Consider the following 21,852-nt stretch of genomic DNA (forward strand, 5'->3'; position numbering starts at 1 on the left):
CCATTGACACCTCATATGAATAGTGCCAGCTTGACCAACCCAGCCCACTGAGATGCCAGCGTGGTGTGTCACTGTGCTGACCGGCTGAAGACAATGCTAATTTGTCCTGAGTCCTCAAGCTCAGCTCTGGGAGCATGGGAACACAAGGCACCTCTGTGTGCTCCCAGAATGTTTTCTGCATTCCCAGGGGTAGGATTTACAAAACAAAAAGCTGCTTCATGAACTCACTTGCAGGAGTCAATAACAAAGACCACGTCGTTGATGGTAATGCTGGTCTCGGCGATGCTGGTGGATAAAATAACCTGTAAAAACCAGGAATTGCAAAGTGACGTTATTGTTCTGGAATAGCTGAGGATGAACAGCAAAATAAACTACAGAACTTAAATAAAAAATTCAGCAATACATTCCCCAAAATCCCAGAGCTGCACACAGAGAAGGCTCCCTTACTTTGGTCACTCCGGGAGGCACGGGATCAAACACTCGACGTTGTTCTTCCAGAGGAATTTGGGAATGCAGAGGTAAAATCCTGTACTGGTGGCCTCCTACAACAGGAATACAAGGTGGTAACTACTACTATGTGATTCTCATTTCTTCTTTACACAACATAAAAATTTCTGCTCATTCACTTCCACAACAAATTAGCTCCCTAAGCCTCTCATCCAACCCCCATCCTCGCACAGCCAATAGTTTCCTTTGGAAAAGATGAAATATAATAAAACAGCTGCTTATACCAAAGCGTGGGTTCATTTCTAGATGCTTCTGCATTGTATAGATCAAATTCCAGCCAGGCAAGAAAACAAGGACAGCTCCTGGGACATTCAGAGTCTTGATATAAATCAGCAGGGCCTCAATGAGCTCAAAAGAGGTTTCTCTCTCGTTCAGCTGAGCCATGGAGTGCTTTGTTTCTGGGCCATATTCATCACTGCAAATAAGGTTGCAATTGGCCTACCAAAAAAAAAAATCATATAAATTTATTTACTCAAACTATAGAGAGTGGCTGACCAGGCACACAGGAAAATGAGATATGTGGGTAGTTGTCTCTCAAAAAAAATGGCCATCTTTTAAAAATTTCAAATGACTGGCCTAAACAGAAGTTTCAAATCTACAAATTAAAAGCTATAGAAGTGACAGTTTCTTGACAATGTATGTGAGTACTGACAATATCAACTGCAAGCAAAGAAGGGAAAGAATCTAAATTTTCACCCTGAAAAGCTATCAACAAGCTCATGCGTCCCTGTTTCTTCTTCCAAGGTCACCAATCTTTTCATTTTCAAAAGCATTTCAGTTCTAGCTTTAAAGAGAAGTAGATTGACAAAACACGAGAACTTTGGCTTCAGTGAAAAAGAAATTCTTCAGATTAGAAGGGTAATGGGAAAACTAAGTTGTATTGCTGAAGTTAACAGCAATCTCAGAGATTAAAAATAGGAAGCTGCTACAAGTGTTTTAGTCGACAATGCCACGTGAATTACACTTGAGTTAGAGCCCTAAAACTGGCACTTGTTCAATTTTTCATATGGAAAAAGGTCAAACATACATCATCATCTTCACCTCTTTCTTCATCCTTCTCTTTCTTCTTCTTCTCCTTTGGTGGAGGAACAAACTGAGTCATTTGAATACAGTCTTCCAGAAAATAATCTGCAAGGACAGACAGGTGATCAGGACTGACTGCCAGAAACCTGTGTAATAATTCTTCTCATCATCTCTCCAGAGTCTCCTGATGTAACTGGGATGTTTCAGAATATGAACAAAACAAAAAGTAAAGCAGTTGCTGGAGGTGCAACCAATGGTTTACCTTGGACAGGAAAGGTTCTGCCGTAGACCTCGATGATGGGACAGTTGAAGAAGTATTCACAGAACATACTGGTGTCAATGGTGGCAGACATGAGGACAACCCTGATTTCAGGGTAGGCCTGAATGACACCCCTCAGCACCACCAAAAGGAAGTCAGTCTGCACACAAGGAGAATAAAAGAGTCATTAACTTGCTACTCATAAAAAGCAATATCTTCCCAAGAGACCAGAAGGAACTACACAGACATACACATTTACTGAACAGGAGTTTTACTGGACAAGAGAAGTAACAAGTAGCATAAAAACATTCTGTAACCAGAAACTGTTGTCAGTGCCTTATTTGAAATTACTGCAATTCCTGGGATAAGTAAATTTAGGATTTCCAGTGAAAGAACGTAGTCTAAAAGTAGTCTGCTTCCTTCCTGACAATACATTACAGCCTCAGATCTTTATAAACTTGGTTTACACATAAAGTAGCCACAGTTCATAAATAAATAAAAATGTGCAGGTATATGTGAAGTTTATAGTTCTGTTTAAACATGACATTTATTTAGTTTTGCCATGCAGTTAGGCAGGCCCTTAGTTCCAAAGGTATAATTCCTATCTCAGTCAAAATTTCAAAACTTGTATTTTACATCATTAACATAAAATTAATTGATGAAGAGAAAAATGTGTGTTGCAATTCCACCCAAAGGAGACCCCAAATTCTGCCCAAACAAGCTTAATATCCTGTCAGAACTTCGTGCTTGCTCTCACTCTCATTGTGGCAAGGCTGAAAATGATACAGAATAATCAAGGGGACAGAAAATGTTTCCCATTTCTTAAATGACATTCAATCCCTCCCCTACTTCTACTGCAGGGTCTGTAAAATATCACCAGTAACACAACACTGTCAGTAGGAACAGAACTGCAGAGTAACAGTGCCATTCAGTGTGCTCCCCTGTTTGGAAAAGATGTGCTTGTGCCGTGGTGTTCTGTTCTCCAGAGGGGACCAGGACATTGGAGATGCTAACAGGCAAAAAGAGGGCAGCAAGGAAGCACAAGTCCTTGCTCTGCTAATCAGGTAAGGAGTAATTAAGAGCTTCTAAAAACATTATTGAGGATGGAAAACTGACATATATGTCCCTTAGTAAGACACAGTTTGCTCTCACATGTTGGCTACTACACACAAACACATCCACAAGTTAAACAGTAGCACAGAGAGATCAGGACTGCAGTCAGCAGCTCACTCACATTAATGTCTCTCTCATGGATCTCATCAACAATAACGTGGCTAATGCCACGGATCCCAGTCTCCACCTTTCTCAGAAGAACACCTGAAAAAGCCACAGCAGGTAAATGTTCCTGTAACAGAGCAATCTTCCCTTTCTCAGCCCCTGGTTTAAAAACCAGGAAGTCTGCAGGCTGCCCAGCCCCTTTCCCAACCCATCTCTAATTGCCAGGCCTTCCTCTGTACAAGTGACAGCAAGGGCATGAAGCATTACCACCTGAAAGACTCTTTCACCCTTCCCACCCAATGCTGCCTCCCCTTCTGTCTTTTAAGGAAAATCATATGGCAATTTTACCTCCTCATGGGATAATTTCTGTGTGCTATCAGACCTGTATTACCAGACTTCTGAACAACAGCCTTAATTTTTCTCTGCACGACAGCACATCAGCAAACTTGTACCCAGAAAACCCCTTTTCAATCCCTGAAACAGGTTTCCTACAAATTTTAACCGAACTACACCCCTGCTTTTGCTGCTAACTGAGAGTGTCGACCCATAAGGAATGAGCTGCAGAGGTAACAAAGCAGTACAGACCCACGGTGCAGAACATGATGCTGGCGTGGGGCCGAGGGAGCACGGACTCGAAGCGCACGCTGTACCCGCAGCTCTGCCCCGGCTCCTCTCCCCGCTCGTAGGACACGCGCTCTGCCACCGACACCGCACTGATCCGCCGGGGCTGGGGGGGAAAGGGTGCCCTGACTTAATGATCAGCTTAGAGAACTTTATCACAACAGCACTGAAAGCAAGAAAATAAAGTGGAAGTGCTACAGGTGTCCTGCCCTCAGATTTCTTCACGGAGTAATCATTAAACACCAGTGTGTGTAACGACATGTTTTTTTCTTCTGAAATGGTTAATTCTACATATGAAATCACAGAGCAGGGATATGAGGATACATGGGAACTACCAGCTGGCATTTGCCAAATCTTTTCCCCTCGGTCTGACGAAAAGTTTTCGCCTGGGCAAGGTACAAGCCAGATTATCCAAATTGAAGATCCATGAAAGAACAGGACTCCAAATGAAGACATACATAGTGCTGAGGTTTCTCCTACTTGTATTACTGAGGAGAAACCTTTATGAACGATGTCCTGCAATGATAATCAGGTTCCTCAGCACATCCTTCAATCATTTAAGGCCAGGCTGGACAGGGCTTGAAGCAACCTGGGATAGTGGAAGGTGTCCTGGCCCATGGCAGAGGTTGGAATGAGATGAGCTTTACGATCCCTTCCCACCCAAAGCATCCTGTGATTCTGTCCTAACTGACCTGTGATTTCTCATATCCACCCCAGAAGTGCACTGGTCACACATCCCCACCTGTGTCACCACGATGTTGCACTCGGCAGCCCGGCCGGTTCTGATGTGTTCATCCAGGATGTACTGGGGCACTTGGGTGGTTTTGCCACAACCAGTGGCACCACGGATGACAACAACAGAGTTCTGACGGACTGTATCCAGAATTTCACTCTCAAAATTCTTCAGAGGTAAGGCCTCTCTCTCTTCTTGAATCTGGAAAAAAACCCCCAGCACATTTCCAAAATCTCCAAAAATCAACCTGTTCTGCTCCACATCCATACCCTGTCTCCCTTTTCTACACTTTTCCCTTATACAAAGGAAAAACTGTGGAAGAACAGATAACAGTTTGTATTTTTTCCTGACACAGCACAACACATCCCCACACCCCTCCCAGTGGAACATCCAGTCCTTCTGAAAACGTGTATTTCTGCTGAAATCCAGCCTTACACGCTTTATAGACATTATGTTCAACCCCTTCTGGAAGAAAAAGAGACTAGTGCAAGCACAGCATGTCACAGGAAGCACACTTACCCTCTGTAATTCCTGATCCTGCTCCAGACGGTACATGAAATCACTTTTCAGATCCATGCTTATTTGCTCTGGAGTGAGCTGTAAGTACAAGACATTGTTTGGAGGCTTTTTGACTCTTTATCTACATCCTAACTTCAATATCAAATCAGGCACTCCAACATAATCATCCCAAATGTCATCATTTCCTACATAACTCCCTGAAATCAGTTACACCGATGAGCTATTTAATGTCATTCATTCCAGCATATTAAAATTAAACATTCATCCTCAAAGAAGTTCCTCAAAAAGATCCAAAACACTGAAAAAGAACAATTACTTCAATTGAAACACTTTAACTGCTTGAAAAACACACTCTAGTCAGCAGGAAGCCAATGAGATGATCATTCAGACAGGAGTTTTTAATGTAAGAAATGAACTAATGTAAGCACAAAACCACCCACAGAACAGCAGCTGAAAAGGGAGAAGTGAACAGAGAGGGAAATTCATCAGGCAACTCCTGTATTTTAACTACCAAAGAATTGCAAAGAAATTCAAATTTGTTACCAAAGGGCAAATTGCTTTTGCTGCAAATAAGTTTGTGCACCACGACTAGCACTGATGAGATCTGAAGTCAGCTCAATTTGCAATGTCCACACATATCCTGCTTATGTGTTTAAAACAACAACAGCCAAATCTACATCCGCTCCATATTTTTTAAAAGTCAATACATAATGATCAATGTTAAATTGATGTCACTTATCAAGTGAAAGAAAGTATTAAATAACTGGTTTGGCCATATGCACTCTGTTCTCTCTGTAGGAAACTCAAGTTCCTGCTCTGAGAGTCTTTTCTTACCAGGTTATACCAGCCAGACCAAATTACCCTCTGAATTTGACAACCCAGTAATTTTCCCCTTCTCCCTCATTCTACCATGCCACATTGTTGCTTTTCATTTGTTCCGTGCTGAATGGGACTAGAAATGACAAAAAATAGGAAATTTGGCTGATTGTGTAATGACACTTGGCATGGAGCAGTTTCTTCTCCCAGAAAAAAGTCCTAGCATGGAAACATGGGAAAGAGAAGCTAAGTATGCTGGTTTGAAAGTTAACCAGCAGAGGAAACCAAGCCAACTCAAAGAGAGATTACAAGTCAGAATAACAATTTAATAAAATAATACAATAAGTACGACCACACAGACAAGCAACAGGCACTAACCCACAAAGCCCAAATGTACAACCCAGCACCCCGGGGCACAAACAAAGCGGTGCTACCTGGGCCCCCCCCCTTGAGTCCAAAGCAAAGGGAGAGGGGAAAAACCTGCTGGTGGGAGAGCTGCTGCAGTCCAACCAAAAGTGGTAATTGTAGTCCGGCCGAGGGTGGTGATGAGCTGCAGGTTGAGAGCGATGAGCTGCAGTCCTCCTCTGGATCCCACGAGTGGTAAAAAGGTTCCGAAACTCCAGGTTTATATACTCTCCAGTTCAGGTGGGAATGTTCAGTCCTCCCCTCAGAGCGGGGAATTCCATAAAAGGGTGTTTAGTCCTTCCCTCAGAGCGGGGAGTTCCATAAAAGGGTATGAGGGTGCTCATTCCATAAAAGGATATGAGGGTGCTCAGGAACATTCCCCCCCCCACCCACCTCGCAGGCCTCTACTGACAACAGTTTCTGGGAAATGGCATGGAGGGCTATAGAATACACAGTTTGGGCTATACCCATTCAGTGATGAATCGGTCCCAGCTGTTCTAACCAGGACATTATCCACCCCTTATTCTATGCCGTCCATGTCATGCCCAAATTAACCCCCTTAAAAACTATGTCTCCTTAAAACTATATACACTTACATATATATATATATATATATATATATACAATGAAACATTACAGACCATTCTCACTCAAAATTAGGTCCCCTTGTGGTACACAACGTGTCTCCCCATCTTTTTGCATTACCCACCAGGTGGAACCAGGTCCTTGAGCAAAAACAATCCCTTGAATGGGTTTGCCTTTGCTTGAGGTGGGACTAATCCAAACAGTCTTCCCTAACATTCCTCTCATATGCACCACAGGGACTTTATCTCCATCTACAGTATGCAAAAGTTCTGATTGAGCAGGGCCAGCTCGATTGATGGAGCCTCGGGTGTTGACCAACCAGGTGGCCTTTGCTAAGTGCAGCTCCCAGTGTTTGGAAGTCTTCCCACACAGTGCCTTCAGGGTGGTTTTCAGCAGTCCGTTGCACCGCTCAACTTTTCCAGCCGCTGGTGCATGGTAGGGGATATGATACACCCACTCAATGCCGTGCTCTTTGGCCCAGGTGTCTACGAGGCCATTCTTGAAATGGGTCCCATTATCAGACTCAATTCTCTCTGGGGTGCCATGTCACCACAGGACTTGTTTTTCAAGGCCCAGGATGGTATTCCGGGCAGTGGCATGAGGCACAGGGTATGTCTCCAACCATCCAGTACTTCCTTCTACCATGGTCAGTACATAGTGCTTGCCTTGGCGGGTTTTGGGGAGCGTGATGTAGTCAACTTGCCAGGCTTCCCCATACTTGTACTTTGACCACCGTCCGCCATACCATAGAGGCTTCACCCTCTTGGCCTGCTTGATGGCAGCACATGTCTCACAGTCATGGATGACCTGTGAGACAATGTCCTTGGTTAAGTCCACCCCTCGGTCACGAGCCCATCTGTATGTTGCATCTCTCCCCTGGTGACCGGAGGCATCATGGGCCCATCGAGCCAGAAATAATTCTCCTTTGTGCTGCCAATCCAGATCTACCTGAGAGACTTTAATCCTGGCAGCTCGGTCCGCCTGCTCGTTGTTACGATGCTCCTCAGTAGCCCGTTTCTTGCCTACATGAGCGTCTACGTGACCGACCTTCACACTCAGCTTCTCTACCCGGCCAGCGATGTCCTGCCACATCTCTGCCGCCCAGATGGGTTTCCCTTGGCGCTGCCAGTTGGCCTTTTTCCACCGCTCCAGCCATCCCCACAGAGCATTGGCCACCATCCATGAGTCAGTGTAGAGATAGAGTCTTGGCCACTTCTCTCGTTCAGCTATATCCAAAGCCAACTGAACGGTTTTAAGCTCTGCAAACTGACTTGACCCACCTTGTCCTTCAGTCGCTTCTGCAACTCGCCGTGTGGGACTCCACACAGCTGCCTTCCATTTTCGGTTTGTCCCTACCATGCGACAGGAGCCATCCGTGAAGAGTGCATATCGCCTTTCCTCTGCTGGTAGCTTGTCATATGGTGGGGCCTCCTCAGCCCGTGTCACCTGCTCCTCTTCTTCTTCAGAGGATAGTCTGAAACTCTCACCTTCGGGCCAATTGGTGATAATTTCCAGAATCCCAGGGCGATTAGGATTCCCTATCCGGGTTCGCTTCATGATCAGAGCAATCCACTTACTCCATGTGGCATCGGTGGCGTGATGTGTAGAAGGAACTCTTCCTTTGAACATCCAGCCCAGCACTGGTAGTCAGGGTGCCAGGAGGAGCTGCACTTCGGTGCCGATCACTTCTGAGGCAGCTCGAACTCTTTCATAAGCAGCCAGGATCTCTTTCTCAGTTGGTGTATAGCTGGCTTCAGATCCTTTGTATCCCCGACTCCAGAATCCCAGCGGTCATCCGCGGGTCTCCCCAGGCACCTTCTGCCAGAGGCTCCAGGAAGGGCCATTCTTCCCGGCTGCAGTGTAGAGCATGTTCTTCATGTCCTGTCCTGTCCTTACTGGCCCAAGGGCTACCGCATGGGCAATCTCCTGTTTAATTTGTTCAAAGGCTTGTTGTTGTTCAGGGCCCCACTGGAAATCATTTTTCTTCCGTGTCACAAGGTAGAGAGGGCTTACAATCTGGCTGTACTCGGGGATATGCATCCTCCAAAAGCCCACAGCGCCTAGGAAAGCCTGTGTTTCCTTCTTGCTGGTTGGTGGGGACATGGCTGCTATTTTGTTAATCACCTCCATTGGAATTAGGCGGCGTCCATCTTGCCACTTCACTCCTAGGAACTGAATTTCCTGAGCAGGTCCCTTGACCTTACTCTGTTTAATGGCAAAACCAGCTCTTAGGAGAATCTGGATTATCTTCTCTCCTTTCTCGAAGACTTCGCCCGCTGTGTTCCCCCATACAATGATGTCGTCAATGTACTGTAGATGTTCTGGAGCCTCGCCCTTTTCCAGTGCAGTCTGGATCAGTCCATGGCAAATGCTAGAACTGTGTTTCCACCCCTGAGGCAGTCGATTCCAAGTGTACTGCACACCTCTCCAAGTGAAAGCAAATTGTGGTCTGCACTCCGCTGCCAAAGGAATGGAGAAAAAGGCATTGGCAATGTCAATGGTGGCATACCACTTGGCTGCCTTGGACTCCAGCTTGTACTGGAGCTCCAGCATGTCCGGCACAGCAGCACTCAGGGGCGGTGTGACTTCATTGAGTCCACGGTAATCCACTGTCAGCCTCCACTCTCCGCTGGATTTACGCACTGGCCATATAGGGCTATTAAAGGGTGAGCGAGTCTTGCTGACCACCAGGGCTATTAAAGGGTGAGCGAGTCTTGCTGACCACCCCACCCCCTGGGTCTCCAGGTCACGGATCATCTTATGTATAGGGGTCACAGAGTCTCGGTCGGTGCGGTATTGCCGACGGTGCACTGTTGCTGTGGCTATCGGTACCAACTGTTCTTCAACCTTCAGCAGTCCCACAGCAGAGGGGTCCTCTGAGAGACCAGGCAAGGTGTTCAACTGTCTAATTTCCTCTGTCTCCACAGTAGCTATGCCAAAAGCCCAGCGAAGTCCTTTTGGGTCTTTGAAATACCCACTCCTCAGGTAATCTATGCCAAGGATGCACGGGGCCTCTGGGCCAGTCACGATGGGGTGTCTGTGCCATTCCTTCCCAGTCAGGCTCACTTCAGCTTCCAGTACAGTCAGCTGTTGGGATCCCCCTGTTACCCCAGAAATGGAGATGGATTCTGCCCCTACGTATCTTGATGGCATTAAAGTACATTGTGCGCCGGTGTCCACTAAGGCCTTATATCTTTGTGGCTCTGGTGTGCCAGGCCACCGAATCCACACTGTCCAATAGACTCGATTGTCCCTCTCCTCTACCTGGCTAGAGGCAGGGCACCCCTAATCCCAGTCATGGTACTCGTTGTGCTCTTCTTGTGAGTATGACCTGGAGGTCCCTTCAAGAGGATCAGACGTATCATCATTCCTGTACCGTCTGGAGTCTTGCCCACGAGAGACTGGAGCAACATTTACCCTTGAAGAGTTCCTTGTGGCACTTGTTCCTCTTTTCAGTTCACGTACCCGGGCTGCTAAGGAAGAGGTGGGTTTCCCATCCCACTTCCTCATATCTTCTCCGTGCTCACGGAGGTAAAACCATAGATTGCCACGTGGAGTGTGCTCTCTCTCCTTAGCTGGAGGACGCTGGCTCCTAATAGCAGAGACTCTTGTTTGTCCTGGCGCGATATGGAAGATCCCTTCCTTAATTTCTTCTCTTAGCTTCTGGTGTCCCTCTTCAATCTTCTCTTCCAGGCTTCGGACATGTTCGGCCAGTTTGGTTTCCACAGATGAGACGTGGGCTCGTAGTGGGGCGGTGACAGTGTCTTCATAAATCCTGAGTTTACTGACCAACGCGCCCACCTTGTCCTCTCCTTCCCTCCATTGCAGCGTTGCTAAGTAGCGGGAATACATTTCTGGCCTGAGTCGTGCAAACTTTAACCACATCTGGGATGTGCACTGTACACCATCTGGGCTTTTAGGGAATCTTTCATCCTCTGAAAAGATTATCTCCAGTACAGCTAATTCTCTTAAACACCGGATACCTTGTTCCATCGTGTTCCACTGTCCTTGCTGTACGTGGAGGTCCTCCTTACAAAGGTATCTCTCCCTCACACTGGACAACAGTCGCCGCCAGAGGCTGAGAGTTTCCTGCCTCCTTCCAATCCCCTGGTCAATGACTACATCTCGAGACAGGGATCCCAGCTGTCTGGCTTCACTCCCGTCTAGGATTGTATCGTTAGCTGCGGCATCCCAGATTCGGAGCAGCCAGGTCAGAATGGACTCATTCGCCTGTCGTGTGAACTCTCTCCGGAGCTCACGTAGCTCACCCAGGGATAGGGACCGAGTGATTATTTCTGGCTCTGTCTCCTCCGGTGGATGTGAAGGTCCTGCCTCTTCATCATCATTTGCTATACGGACTGATTTAGTCTTTGATTTCCTTTTCTGGACAGGGGCGACTGCTATTGGTTTGGGTTGTTCTTCTGGCTCCTCGATGGTTTGTGTGGACATGGTGCCGGTTGATTCATTTCTTTCTCCCTCTGACTCAGCTGTGGTTTGGGTGGACGTGGTGCCTGTGGATCTACTCCTTCTCTCCTCCCCCTGACAGCACTGTACCATGTCAAGTAGTGTCCGGTAGGCAGTGGCCAGGGCCCAGCAGGTTGCTGTGAGCTGGCCATCTCTGGAGCTGCCAGAGCATTTTCCCTTCACCAGTCTTATCATGCTAACAGGATCCTGCAGTTGTTCAGGGGTGAATTTCCAGATCATTGGAGGAGAAAACTTCTCCAAATACTGGCCGATGTCCTCCCACTTCCCGTGCCACTCAGCATTATCTGCTCCCAGGGCAGGCGTCCAAACAACCTCCCTAGAAGGCCCTGTTCTGACCCTAAACATGGTGTAGACAGTACAGAGCAGACAAAGCAACACTAACAATAACATTATGCTGTCCTTAACATCAAAAGGGAACTCAATATTTTCAAAAACTGTCGTAGCAGGTCTGAAGGGGAAGAAGGAGGTGAGAGGCTGGAAACAACCATTCCCCCCTGTTTCCCCAAAGGGCTGGGTGCGATTTTTAATGAGGCCCCAGAGGTAGCAACCCAAACCAGGACAGGCAAACAGGACTGAATACACATTTACAATGAAACTCATTGCTTCTGATGTTATGATGACATAAATATAGTAAACTAATAAAGCAATTTGGATCCCTCTCCCTGGTTTTAAAAAGAGCATCAAAACAGGCAAATAGTTCCCCATTTGTGGAAATATGAACATGCTCAGATACAACATCCACGTGAATGCATCAAACAACATGGTGATCAGGGAGTTTCTATATCCAAATAGACAAATGCTTAAAATGAAATTGTGATTCTGACTTCTCTCTCTCTGCCCCACGAGTGGGCGCCAAAAATATGCTGGTTTGAAAGTTAACCAGCAGAGGAAACCAAGCCAACTCAAAGAGAGATTACAAGTCAGAATAACAATTTAATAAAATAATACAATAAGTACGACCACACAGACAAGCAGCAGGCACTAACCCACAAAGCCCAAATGTACAACCCAGCACCCCAGGGCACAAACAAAGCGGTGCTACCTGGGCCCCCCCCCTTGAGTCCAAAGCAAAGGGAGAGGGGAAAAACCTGCTGGTGGGAGAGCTGCTGCAGTCCAACCAAAAGTGGTAATTGTAGTCCGGCCGAGGGTGGTGATGAGCTGCAGGTTGAGAGCGATGAGCTGCAGTCCTCCTCTGGATCCCACGAGTGGTAAAAAGGTTCCGAAACTCCAGGTTTATATACTCTCCAGTTCAGGTGGGAATGTTCAGTCCTCCCCTCAGAGCGGGGAATTCCATAAAAGGGTGTTTAGTCCTTCCCTCAGAGCGGGGAGTTCCATAAAAGGGTATGAGGGTGCTCATTCCATAAAAGGATATGAGGGTGCTCAGGAACATTCCCCCCCCCACCCACCTCGCAGGCCTCTACTGACAACAGTTTCTGGGAAATGGCATGGAGGGCTATAGAATACACAGTTTGGGCTATACCCATTCAGTGATGAATCGGTCCCAGCTGTTCCAACCAGGACACTAAGGAATTATATATGACATGTCCGTGATCTTACCTTGTAATTTCAATTATAACCTTTGTATGGGCTGCAGAGTGGGAAGTAAAAAGTGAAACAAAGCAGAGAATTGGGACACTCAAGACACTGCTGCTCAATACCTAGTGAAACATAAAGTAAACACAAAGAATTCCCTGCCTCCAGGTCAAAAAGGGAAGAAATTTTATCAGTGGACTGTTTTCTCCTTTGGAATAGCTTATACTTTAAATCCTGGGGGGAAAAGCATTTAAAAGTTCTGGAAGCACAGGGAAAACAATCAACAAATCAATTTTTTAAGTTAACCTTACATTTGCCAGAGGACCCTCATCAATATTGCAGCCAGTCCAAGGGTTCCAGTTGGAATGAGGTGGTGACCAGGGAACAACTCCTGTGTGACTTTGTCTCTGTGATGGCTCAAATTGGGCCAACTTTCCGACGTTGATCAGAACTGGATTACTGGGATCTTCAGGCTATAATTCCAAAAGCAGAGAGGGCAAAGACAGGTGAATGCATTAAACAAGCAGGTGTGATGTTACACACTGGAGTATCTCAGCCACACACTCACCGAAGGCACAATCTCCAGGGACAGCTCCCGGACAGTCTTTTGCAGCTGATTTTCTAAGTCAGGAGACAGTGACACCTCATAGGGTTCCAGCTAGGAAATATTGAAAAACTACACGTCAATATACACAAAAAGACAGACTGTGGGAGCCAGAACTGAAGGTTGAACCATCAAACAGGGCCAGAAAGTATCATCAGTTCAGAATTCACATTCTTGAAATGTTTTGGTGACTTTTCATCAAATAAGAATCTGTAGATTATTTTCAAATACTCGAATTTCATTTCAGAGGAACACATTCTCAAAGTTGCTACCAAACACCTAAATAATACATATTATTTGGTGTGTGTGTATATATACATAGAGAGAGAGAAATTTGAATACTCAGCAAATGCTCCTGTGTCAGAGAATGAATCCAAACAGCTGCGCGTGAACAGAAATACTTAAGCTTGTAGAAACATTTTACTGAAAAAAGCGTTTGTTACAAATACTTTTGCATTTAAAATTAGTTACTGCTCCATTCGCATACCCATGAAGTTATATTTCTGATCCAAATCACTGGCCAGAACAGAAACAGCTACTAAATTAAAGAAACAAAATCGATAACTTGTAAGATGTTAAATATGGAGAGCAGACTCTAACTCAGTCGTGTTTATGGCAGTGCTTCTGTGTCATGAAAGGAAAGCAGTAATTCCGGCCCCTCCTCCCAAACTCACCGACTCTCCTTTCTTCTTTGTCTGCCCAGAGTAAGGCTCGATGACCCCGAGGTGGTAGAGCTGCCTAACCAGGGAGAGGGCACAGGACTGTGCTGCCAGCTTTTTGTTGGACCCGTGCTCACGGCTGAAGATCCCTGTGGCACACAGAAGTCAGAGCTGCAGGAGCCCATCAAAAGATACTCTGAAACAAACTCTCTGATTGTACACACAGGGAAGTTTCAAATCTTGATAAATACAGAGTTTCAACCTAAAATCCAACAGCCCCCTCCAGCAGCTGCCTCACACTGGCTGTGTGATGCTATTTACTGACAAGTCCCGTGAAGTCTTCCCGCACTCAGTGTGCATGATTATCCAATACCATCCAGCAGCATCACACAGAGGATCCCTCACCTCTGAAGTGGCTCCAACACGTAACTATGATAAAGTCTGTACCCATAAACATTCCTCCGGACCAACACCTGCCTCTTGGTAAGTTAAAAACTAAATAGGAACACTTACTTCTGCCCAGCTGCTTCACATAAATGGTCATTTCTGCATTAAAGCTCCTGCAAGAGAAATAACACAAAGGTACAATTACCGATAGCTGACACTGTAAACATATTCACTCTTTCCAATATTTCTAGGCAAAGACACCTCTGTCCTCAGTTAGAAATTGTCAACTCATCAGTGACCAAGGTAAAATATTACTGCTTTTAGTCCCTTTAACCCCAAATTAGTCTGTAACACACCTGCCATCAATAGAACCAATAGATTTGATAAGAAGAATCCCGCAAATGCCACTGTTCAGCATTGAAATTTAAAGCCTTATTATTAGGAAATATGTTCTGAGCTGTCCAAGTTTAAGGAAACAATTATAAAGCAGGTAGGACATTAATGTAACATTAATGTGCATCCTACTGTACCATTAAGTGTATCCCACAGTAGTGATTAGATGATCTAATCACACGATTATTAGATTAGATCTAATCACTAATCACACTAGTGATTAGATACTAGTATAACACTAGTAACTCACTAGTAACCTGTGTTTCACAACTCAGATGCACCATTTGATACAGCTACTCTGCTTTTTACCACATGATTGGCCAGCCCAGAGCACAGCCAAAACCAAAACAGGTCATTCAGTCACAGACCACTGAACTTATCTGCACAGGAGGAGACAGAGTACTTGAATTTGCATGAATTTCCATTCCCTTGTTGCCATAATCTGGGAACAGCAGAGCAACTTGTTACTGAGCAACTTACTGAGCAACTTGTTACTCGAGTAACAGAGTTCCTCAAGGTAACTCTGCATAGCAAACCTGATAGTTTGCTTAGCAGGCATGGGACCAGTTTGTTTAAAGGTCAACTGGTAAACTGATCACAGAATCATAGGATCATGGAATAGTTTGGGTGGGATGAGACCTTAAAGCTCATCCAGTCCCACCCCCAGCCACAGGCAGGGACACCTTCCACTAGCCCAGGCTGCTCCAAGCCCCATCCAACCTGGCCTTGGACACTTGCAGGGATGGGGCAGCCACAGCTTTTCTGGGCAACCTGTGCCAGGGCCTCACCAGCCTCTGAGTAAAGAATTTAGGCTTAAAGAAAAACATAATCTTCAACAGAGGAGGATGGAAACCAGATTCGTGTTTTTAAGAACCCCAGACCTAAGCTTGTGTTTGCCAGATGAAAAATTAAAGCCAAATTCTTGTAAGACAGGATTTAACCTGGCAAATGTGACTCAAGACATGGAACTGGGCTTTATTGGACTGAGATCCTCTTTGGAAACTAAGCCTTGGCACTTGCCCAGCTGCAGGCAGAGCCTTGCACCCATGTCCTTCATTTCTTGCTGCAAACAAACAATAAGAAAGGTTAAGTGAGTGATTTAAATTTCAGGTTAGAGCTCCTTCCTGTGCTACCAGCGAACTGACCTTCAGGCACAGTGGCTTCAGGGGTCAAAGGCCACTGGCTCTCAGGGACACAACGGCCACCTAAGACACCGATGACAGTATGTTTCTCAGCCAGGCCTACAGTCAGCATTCAATCTCATTCTCCTCCACCTGAGGGGAGAACAGCAACACCAGAAATCAGTTCGCAGCAGAGTCCCACATGATTCCCTAGTCCAGCCATGTGAGCGTGCACAGATCTGTGGTGTCACCCTCCAGCAGGAACAGGAGGAAGCAAAGGCATCCCACGCTTCTGATGGAATCCCAACATGGAGGAGCCACATCCCACCCCTTAATGTTGTGTTCTTGCTTTGTGTTTTAGGAGAGCCATGTTTAGATTTACAACACATACCCTCCTGACATTATTAAAGTTTCTGAATCCAAATTTCCCAGTTATTACTAAGTTCTTAGACCATGAACGTGATTAACTGACCACAAATGTCTGAGAGCAAGGCTGACAGATCTGTTATAATTCTTTTAGAATTAACATCTCTGATCATTACTCAAAAAGCCCAAAAACGGACTGGCAGGATGCATGGTAACTGGTATTTCTTAAAAAAAAAACCTACCTAAGCTATATAACCGTCCTCAAAACTCCAAAACATCTGAAGTTATCCCCCTCCTGTTGCACACACCGAAAAGGATTGACTCCAACAGTTTGCTCTCTGTTAACAAGCCCTAGAACACATTAGGATTGTTAATTAGATGTTACAGCAGGTAGTGAATTCCCCCTTCTGCCATTCCATCCAGGGAAACTCACACAACCTTCCCTGGATAAACAGTAAACAGGAAACTCTGAAATGCCCTCTGGAAGAACAATAGCCAGGCTGAGAAACATACTGTCATCTGTAGTCATCTCATTCTGCTCCAGACTATCTACATTAAAATACACGGGTTTTCATGCCTTTACCTGCACAACGTGCAACAAAACGAGCTGCACAAAAATTCCCTAAGCTACAGGAGAAAAGAAATGCTCAGAAACTAAGCCTACAACAAGCATATTTTAAATTCCTAGCACTGCACAAACTAACTTTTTTTGTCACTCATATTTAAGGGAAAGACATGGCCTTGTCTGAGAGACATAAATGGAGATGAAGCGACTTGAAGACAAGTTTTAAATGAGGATTTACAGCTTTCTGCACCGATACAAACATTTTAGATATTCTAAATGCTTGGAAGTCTCAACAAAAGAATACCAGAAGTCCTGCAAGTGAGACTCTCATGAAAGGCTGTAATAACAAAATTCTCTTGTCTTTCTAAAAACATCAACTCTCATAGAACACAAGTTTATACAATGCAAAAAACCCAACCTCGAACCCAGTCAGGAGAATCCAGCAGCAGCAACGTGCCATTGTTTCTGGTCACAAAGCATCACCATATTTCACCAGAAATACAATGTCCTGAAGTTTTGATGATTTGTAGAGACTGTTTCCAGGGGTAAAGTAATAAAACCCATCAATTCTTTATGCACAATCTGCTATGAGTTATTTCCATTTGGGGAAACACATGCAAATTCTCTGATGGAATGGGCTGAAAGTCAAGAAAGAGTAATATCCAGCTGGTCTCAAGTGAAAACCTCAAAATTCCTTTGGGAAGATTCTGCCAAACTAATTTTTCCAGTAGAAGATTCCAGTGTCAAAAAAGTTAACTGTAATACAAAGAGAAATAAAATATCCTTAAAGCTCATTTCTGCATAAGCAAATTTAGGGATGTTGTTGGTCCTGGCTAAGAACACTGTGGAGCACTAAAAATAAGTGTGAACAGCCACTGTCACCAAACCCTTTGTACACAGACAGTGACTAAAACCACCAAACCTGTTGTGATCAGGCCCCATTTCAGTGTATTTATATTCTTCCTGGATCTTCTCCTTTTGGAAAAACTGGTTCAGACGTGCCTTGGCATTTTCCAAGGTCCAACCCCCATGAAGGTCAGCATTTAAGTCCACTTCTGACTCTGAGGTCTAATACGGAAAAGAAGAGTATCATTTACTAGTTTTAAACATTCTTACAAGTCTTTCAAATAACTCACCCAGATTCTATAAAATAATTGAGGCACTACAGAAAATGCTAGAGAGTCCTCAGTAATTCCTTATTTTCACAACAAAATGTCTGTACAAACACTTGGATGTTCACAGTATCCGAAGTGATTTATTTTGTTCCTAGCTTAAGCAAATTACCTTTGTTAAAAGCCAGTGAGTAAATCTGCAGCTTAAGCTAAAATCAACAGCAAAATATCAAATGAAAACTCCAAGTTTGATTACAAATGCAAATAACAAATTAAAGGGGGTGAAACAGATACCTGTTTAAGAATTGAAGGAGAATTCCATAGTACGACTTACCTCCTGACCTTCTTGCTCCTCTTTCCTTGAATAATAATCTTGCAAATTCGCACCCCGATCCCACTGAGCTCCATGACTGCCACAGTTTCCAGGTGCTGCACCTGGGCTATTGCCTATCACGTGGACAAAACCAAAAATAAAATAATCCCCCCAAAACATGTTCTCAGCAATGGAGAGGCATTTCCTGGCAATCTCACAGGCCATGACCAGTCTCTCAGATCTCACAGTCATTCACACCTCTGCCCCAAAACTATGTCTCCTGTCTGCTGAGTATTTGGGAGAAAAATCACCACCCAAATACATCCAAATACACACAAAGTACAGTTTTCAGCCTTACCTACTTCACCTTTTAAAAGCAAATGTGGAGGAAGGGGTCCTCCCAGAGCTGAACTGGAACCAGTGACATCTCTAGCTGCTTCCTGTGCTCCATCGGGGGTGTCACCTGGGGCTGGCTAGAGAAGGGAAGGAAGGAAAACCTCACCACACTGGTACAGAATAAGTTTTATTGTTCAGCTCAAAACTGGTCAGGCAGTTTAAAGAGCTCAGGCAACATTACACAATAGTTATCCCCAGTAAATATGCAGTAGTTACTACCCAGTAGCAACCTCAATAGTAACACCCTTTAAAAACTGAAGGGAACACAACTATGGGTGTTTGAACACTGAATTGCCGTGAACTAACTGGCACATCAAAACCTAAATATCAGTTCTGTTCCCACTCTGGGTTTCACCCAAGCTAAAGAGGCAAGAAAGTTGAGAAAACAGAATTATTCTCTTCCTTCCCAACAGATAACACATAACTTCATGCTTTATTTACTTTATTTTTTTCTCTAAAATTGTTGCAATGACAGAGTTACCCTCCTCCTCAGCCTTTATGTGCTAGTCACTGCTGATGGTTCATACAACATCATAAAAAGCAGAGATCCTGTCACATACCTGAGGAGCTGTGGCTGCAAGTAGTTATAACTAGGTTTAAAAAAATGCCAAATTTTCAATGTCTGGTTTGAGGTATCTGTGATTATTATTTTTTTGTTGTAATTTTTTTTTAAGTACACAGGATTGTGCATATATATATATTATAATATGTATCTAAAACAATTCCCAGTGTCAGGTGTGGGTACTCAGCACTTTTAAAGTCAGGCTGCACCTCACAGGGACTCTGAGTTCTTTCCAGCCTCATCAGCTTTGCAGCTTAACACACAGCGGTATGGACCAGATCATCCCACAACATTCAGTTGGACTCGATGGTCTTAAGGATCTTTTCTACCCTGATATTCTGCATGTATCCCAGCTTTCCAGCACTGCAAGCACAAGTCCCTCACACTCAATCCTCATCGTTGTACAGGGGACTGAACTCCTGAGTGAAACATAACTGGGAGCATCCCACTGCCAAGAAAGGTCAGGCTTTGGCAAGGCGAAAGAGTAGCTTACTCCAAAAGCAGGGACGTCATCCTTCTTCATCTCGTTCACCCGCACCAGGTAGTTGATGAAGTCTCGGGCAGCGTTGCTCTGTGCGTCCTTCTTGTTGGTGGAGTTGCCCATGCCCACGTAGTTGAACCCTTCCACTCGGACCTGCAGGGAACAACACAGAGCTGGGTGGGTGAGAGGGGCCTGCAAACCAGCAGCACTGGCTGAAACACCAAAGTCTGCTTGCTCATAAATACAGCAGAAATAATGTCGCTAAATGTTGTTATGTATCACTAGACATAGCCATATATTTCTGCAGGGTTTGACTGTATTCTTTGTGCCTACTAAAGAGACTCCCACATTCTGAAAACCTCCATTCTCAGAGCACAAGTGCTTCCCAAAACCTTGTGGAAGAAGACGAATCAATGTAGGAAGGGACCCTGGCTCAGCTCAGAAACTGACCCGTCCTGTACACTCACTGCCAGCTCCTCCTCAGAGCCAGCCTGAACTCACAGCTCCCACATCCACACTATCCAGAGCCAGGAGCAGAGTACTGTTACAGCCTAGTCTAGGAGCCACTCCAGCAGGAATTCTTTGATACGTTTCATCTCAAGTTCAACCGCAGGCCAAACCTCTCTGCAAAGGTGACACACAGCTATTTTAAGTGCAAAAAGGACCACACACACGGTGTGCAGACACTCACCACCCTTAAGAAAACCGATTCCTTTTCCCTGTAGCAGCATCCTTCCGGTTGCTTCCCTCCTGCCCCTCCCTTCACACCATGCACACAAAACCGGGACTGTGAGCCCTTCCTGAGCCCTCGGCTCCCAGCGAATCCCCTCTGGGCCGGGCAGGACCCCCGACCACCCTGGCAGAGCCCCCAGATCCCCGGCAGCGACCCCAGATCCCCGGCAGCGACCCCAGATCCCCTGCTCTGGCCCCAGGTTCGCTCTGGCAGAGCCCCAAGCCTGCACCGGCAGGGTCCCCAGGTCCCTGTCACAGACTCCAGACCCCAGCAGGGCCCCGGGTTCCCCGGCAGTGACCCCACATCCCCCTGGCAGAGCCCAGACCCCCCTCACAGCCCCCAGACCGTCGGCAGGGTCCCCTGTCACGTGTCCCCCCGGCAACATCCCCAGACCCCCGGCACAGCTCCAGGTCCCTCCCGGCAGCGAGCCCAGACCGCCGGCACGGTCCCCAAGCCCCCGACAACACCCCCAGGACACAGGCCGGGACCCCAGACCCCCGGCGGGGCCTCCCAGACCCTCGGAAGGACACCAGACCCGCTCGGAGCCTCCAGATGCCCGTCGTGGACCACACACCCCCGGCAGGACCACAGAGCCCCCTCAGGGCCCCCGCACAGCCCCTGTGGCCCGAACCCGGCGGGGCAGGCCCGCACCTCGCACAGGAAGGTCTGGCGGCCGCGGCCGCCGGCGGCGCGGATCTCGTAGGCCGGCATGACCCTCCGCCTGCCGCACCAGGCGTACAGGTAGTTCTTCACGTCCCCCATGGCCGGGGGGGCCGGGGCTCCGTGAGGGTCCGGGGGGCTCCGTGACGCTCCGCGGGGCTCCGGGGCAGCACCGCCCGGCAGCGGCAGCGCCTGCGCGGGCCCGGCGGGACGGCGGCCGGGAAGGGCCCGGCGGGGCGGGCACAGCCCCGCCCCTCAGCGGGGAACAGCTGTCCGTGAGGGGCAGAGCCGGGAACAGCGCCCGGGGAGCGCCAGGAGCCTTCCTCGCTGGAGACATCCCAAACCCACCTGATCCAGGTGACCCTGTCCTGGCAGGGAGGTTGGACTGGGTGATCTCCAGAAGTCCCTTCCAACCCTAACAGTTCTGGGATTCCCTGTGATTCCATGGAGATGCTCCGAGGGCTGGAGCCCCTCTGCTCTGGAACCAGGCTGAGAATGCTGGGGGAATTCACCTGGAGAAGAGAAGGCTCCAGGGAGACCTGAGAGCCCCTTCCAGTGCCTAAAGGGGCTCCAGGAGAGCTGGAGAGGGATGTGGGACAAGGGATGGAGGGTCAGAACACAGGGAATGGCTTCCCACTGCCAGAGAGCAGGGTTAGATGGGATATTGGGAAGGAATTCCTCACTGTGAGGGTGGGGAGACCCTGGCACAGGTTGTCCAGAGGAGCTGTGGCTGCCCCTGGATCCCTGGAAGTGTCCAAGGCCATCGTGGACAGGGCTTGGTGGAAGGACAGTGGAA

The 21,852-nt window shown here is 46.7% G+C and overlaps 1 protein-coding gene across 1 annotated transcript in view; it reads right to left on the bottom strand.

Annotated features, from left to right (window-relative positions):
• Positions 1–21,267, bottom strand: part of DHX9 (DExH-box helicase 9) — a 31,888-nt gene extending 10,621 nt beyond the window's left edge. Inside the window, 18 exon segments of the mRNA XM_032695784.1 lie at positions 229–302; positions 448–542; positions 732–945; positions 1,535–1,635; positions 1,793–1,949; positions 3,024–3,106; positions 3,593–3,734; positions 4,371–4,562; positions 4,881–4,958; positions 13,016–13,177; positions 13,273–13,362; positions 13,983–14,116; positions 14,481–14,527; positions 17,722–17,867; positions 18,246–18,358; positions 18,583–18,697; positions 19,676–19,816; positions 21,048–21,267. Of these exon segments, the coding sequence (XP_032551675.1) occupies positions 229–302; positions 448–542; positions 732–945; positions 1,535–1,635; positions 1,793–1,949; positions 3,024–3,106; positions 3,593–3,734; positions 4,371–4,562; positions 4,881–4,958; positions 13,016–13,177; positions 13,273–13,362; positions 13,983–14,116; positions 14,481–14,527; positions 17,722–17,867; positions 18,246–18,358; positions 18,583–18,697; positions 19,676–19,816; positions 21,048–21,158 (2,195 nt within the window). The 5' untranslated portion in view covers positions 21,159–21,267.
• Between the last annotated feature and the right edge of the window lie 585 nt (positions 21,268–21,852).

Source organism: Chiroxiphia lanceolata, chromosome 9 (genome assembly GCF_009829145.1).
Source record: "Chiroxiphia lanceolata isolate bChiLan1 chromosome 9, bChiLan1.pri, whole genome shotgun sequence".
NCBI classification, from domain to species: Eukaryota; Metazoa; Chordata; class Aves; order Passeriformes; family Pipridae; genus Chiroxiphia; species Chiroxiphia lanceolata.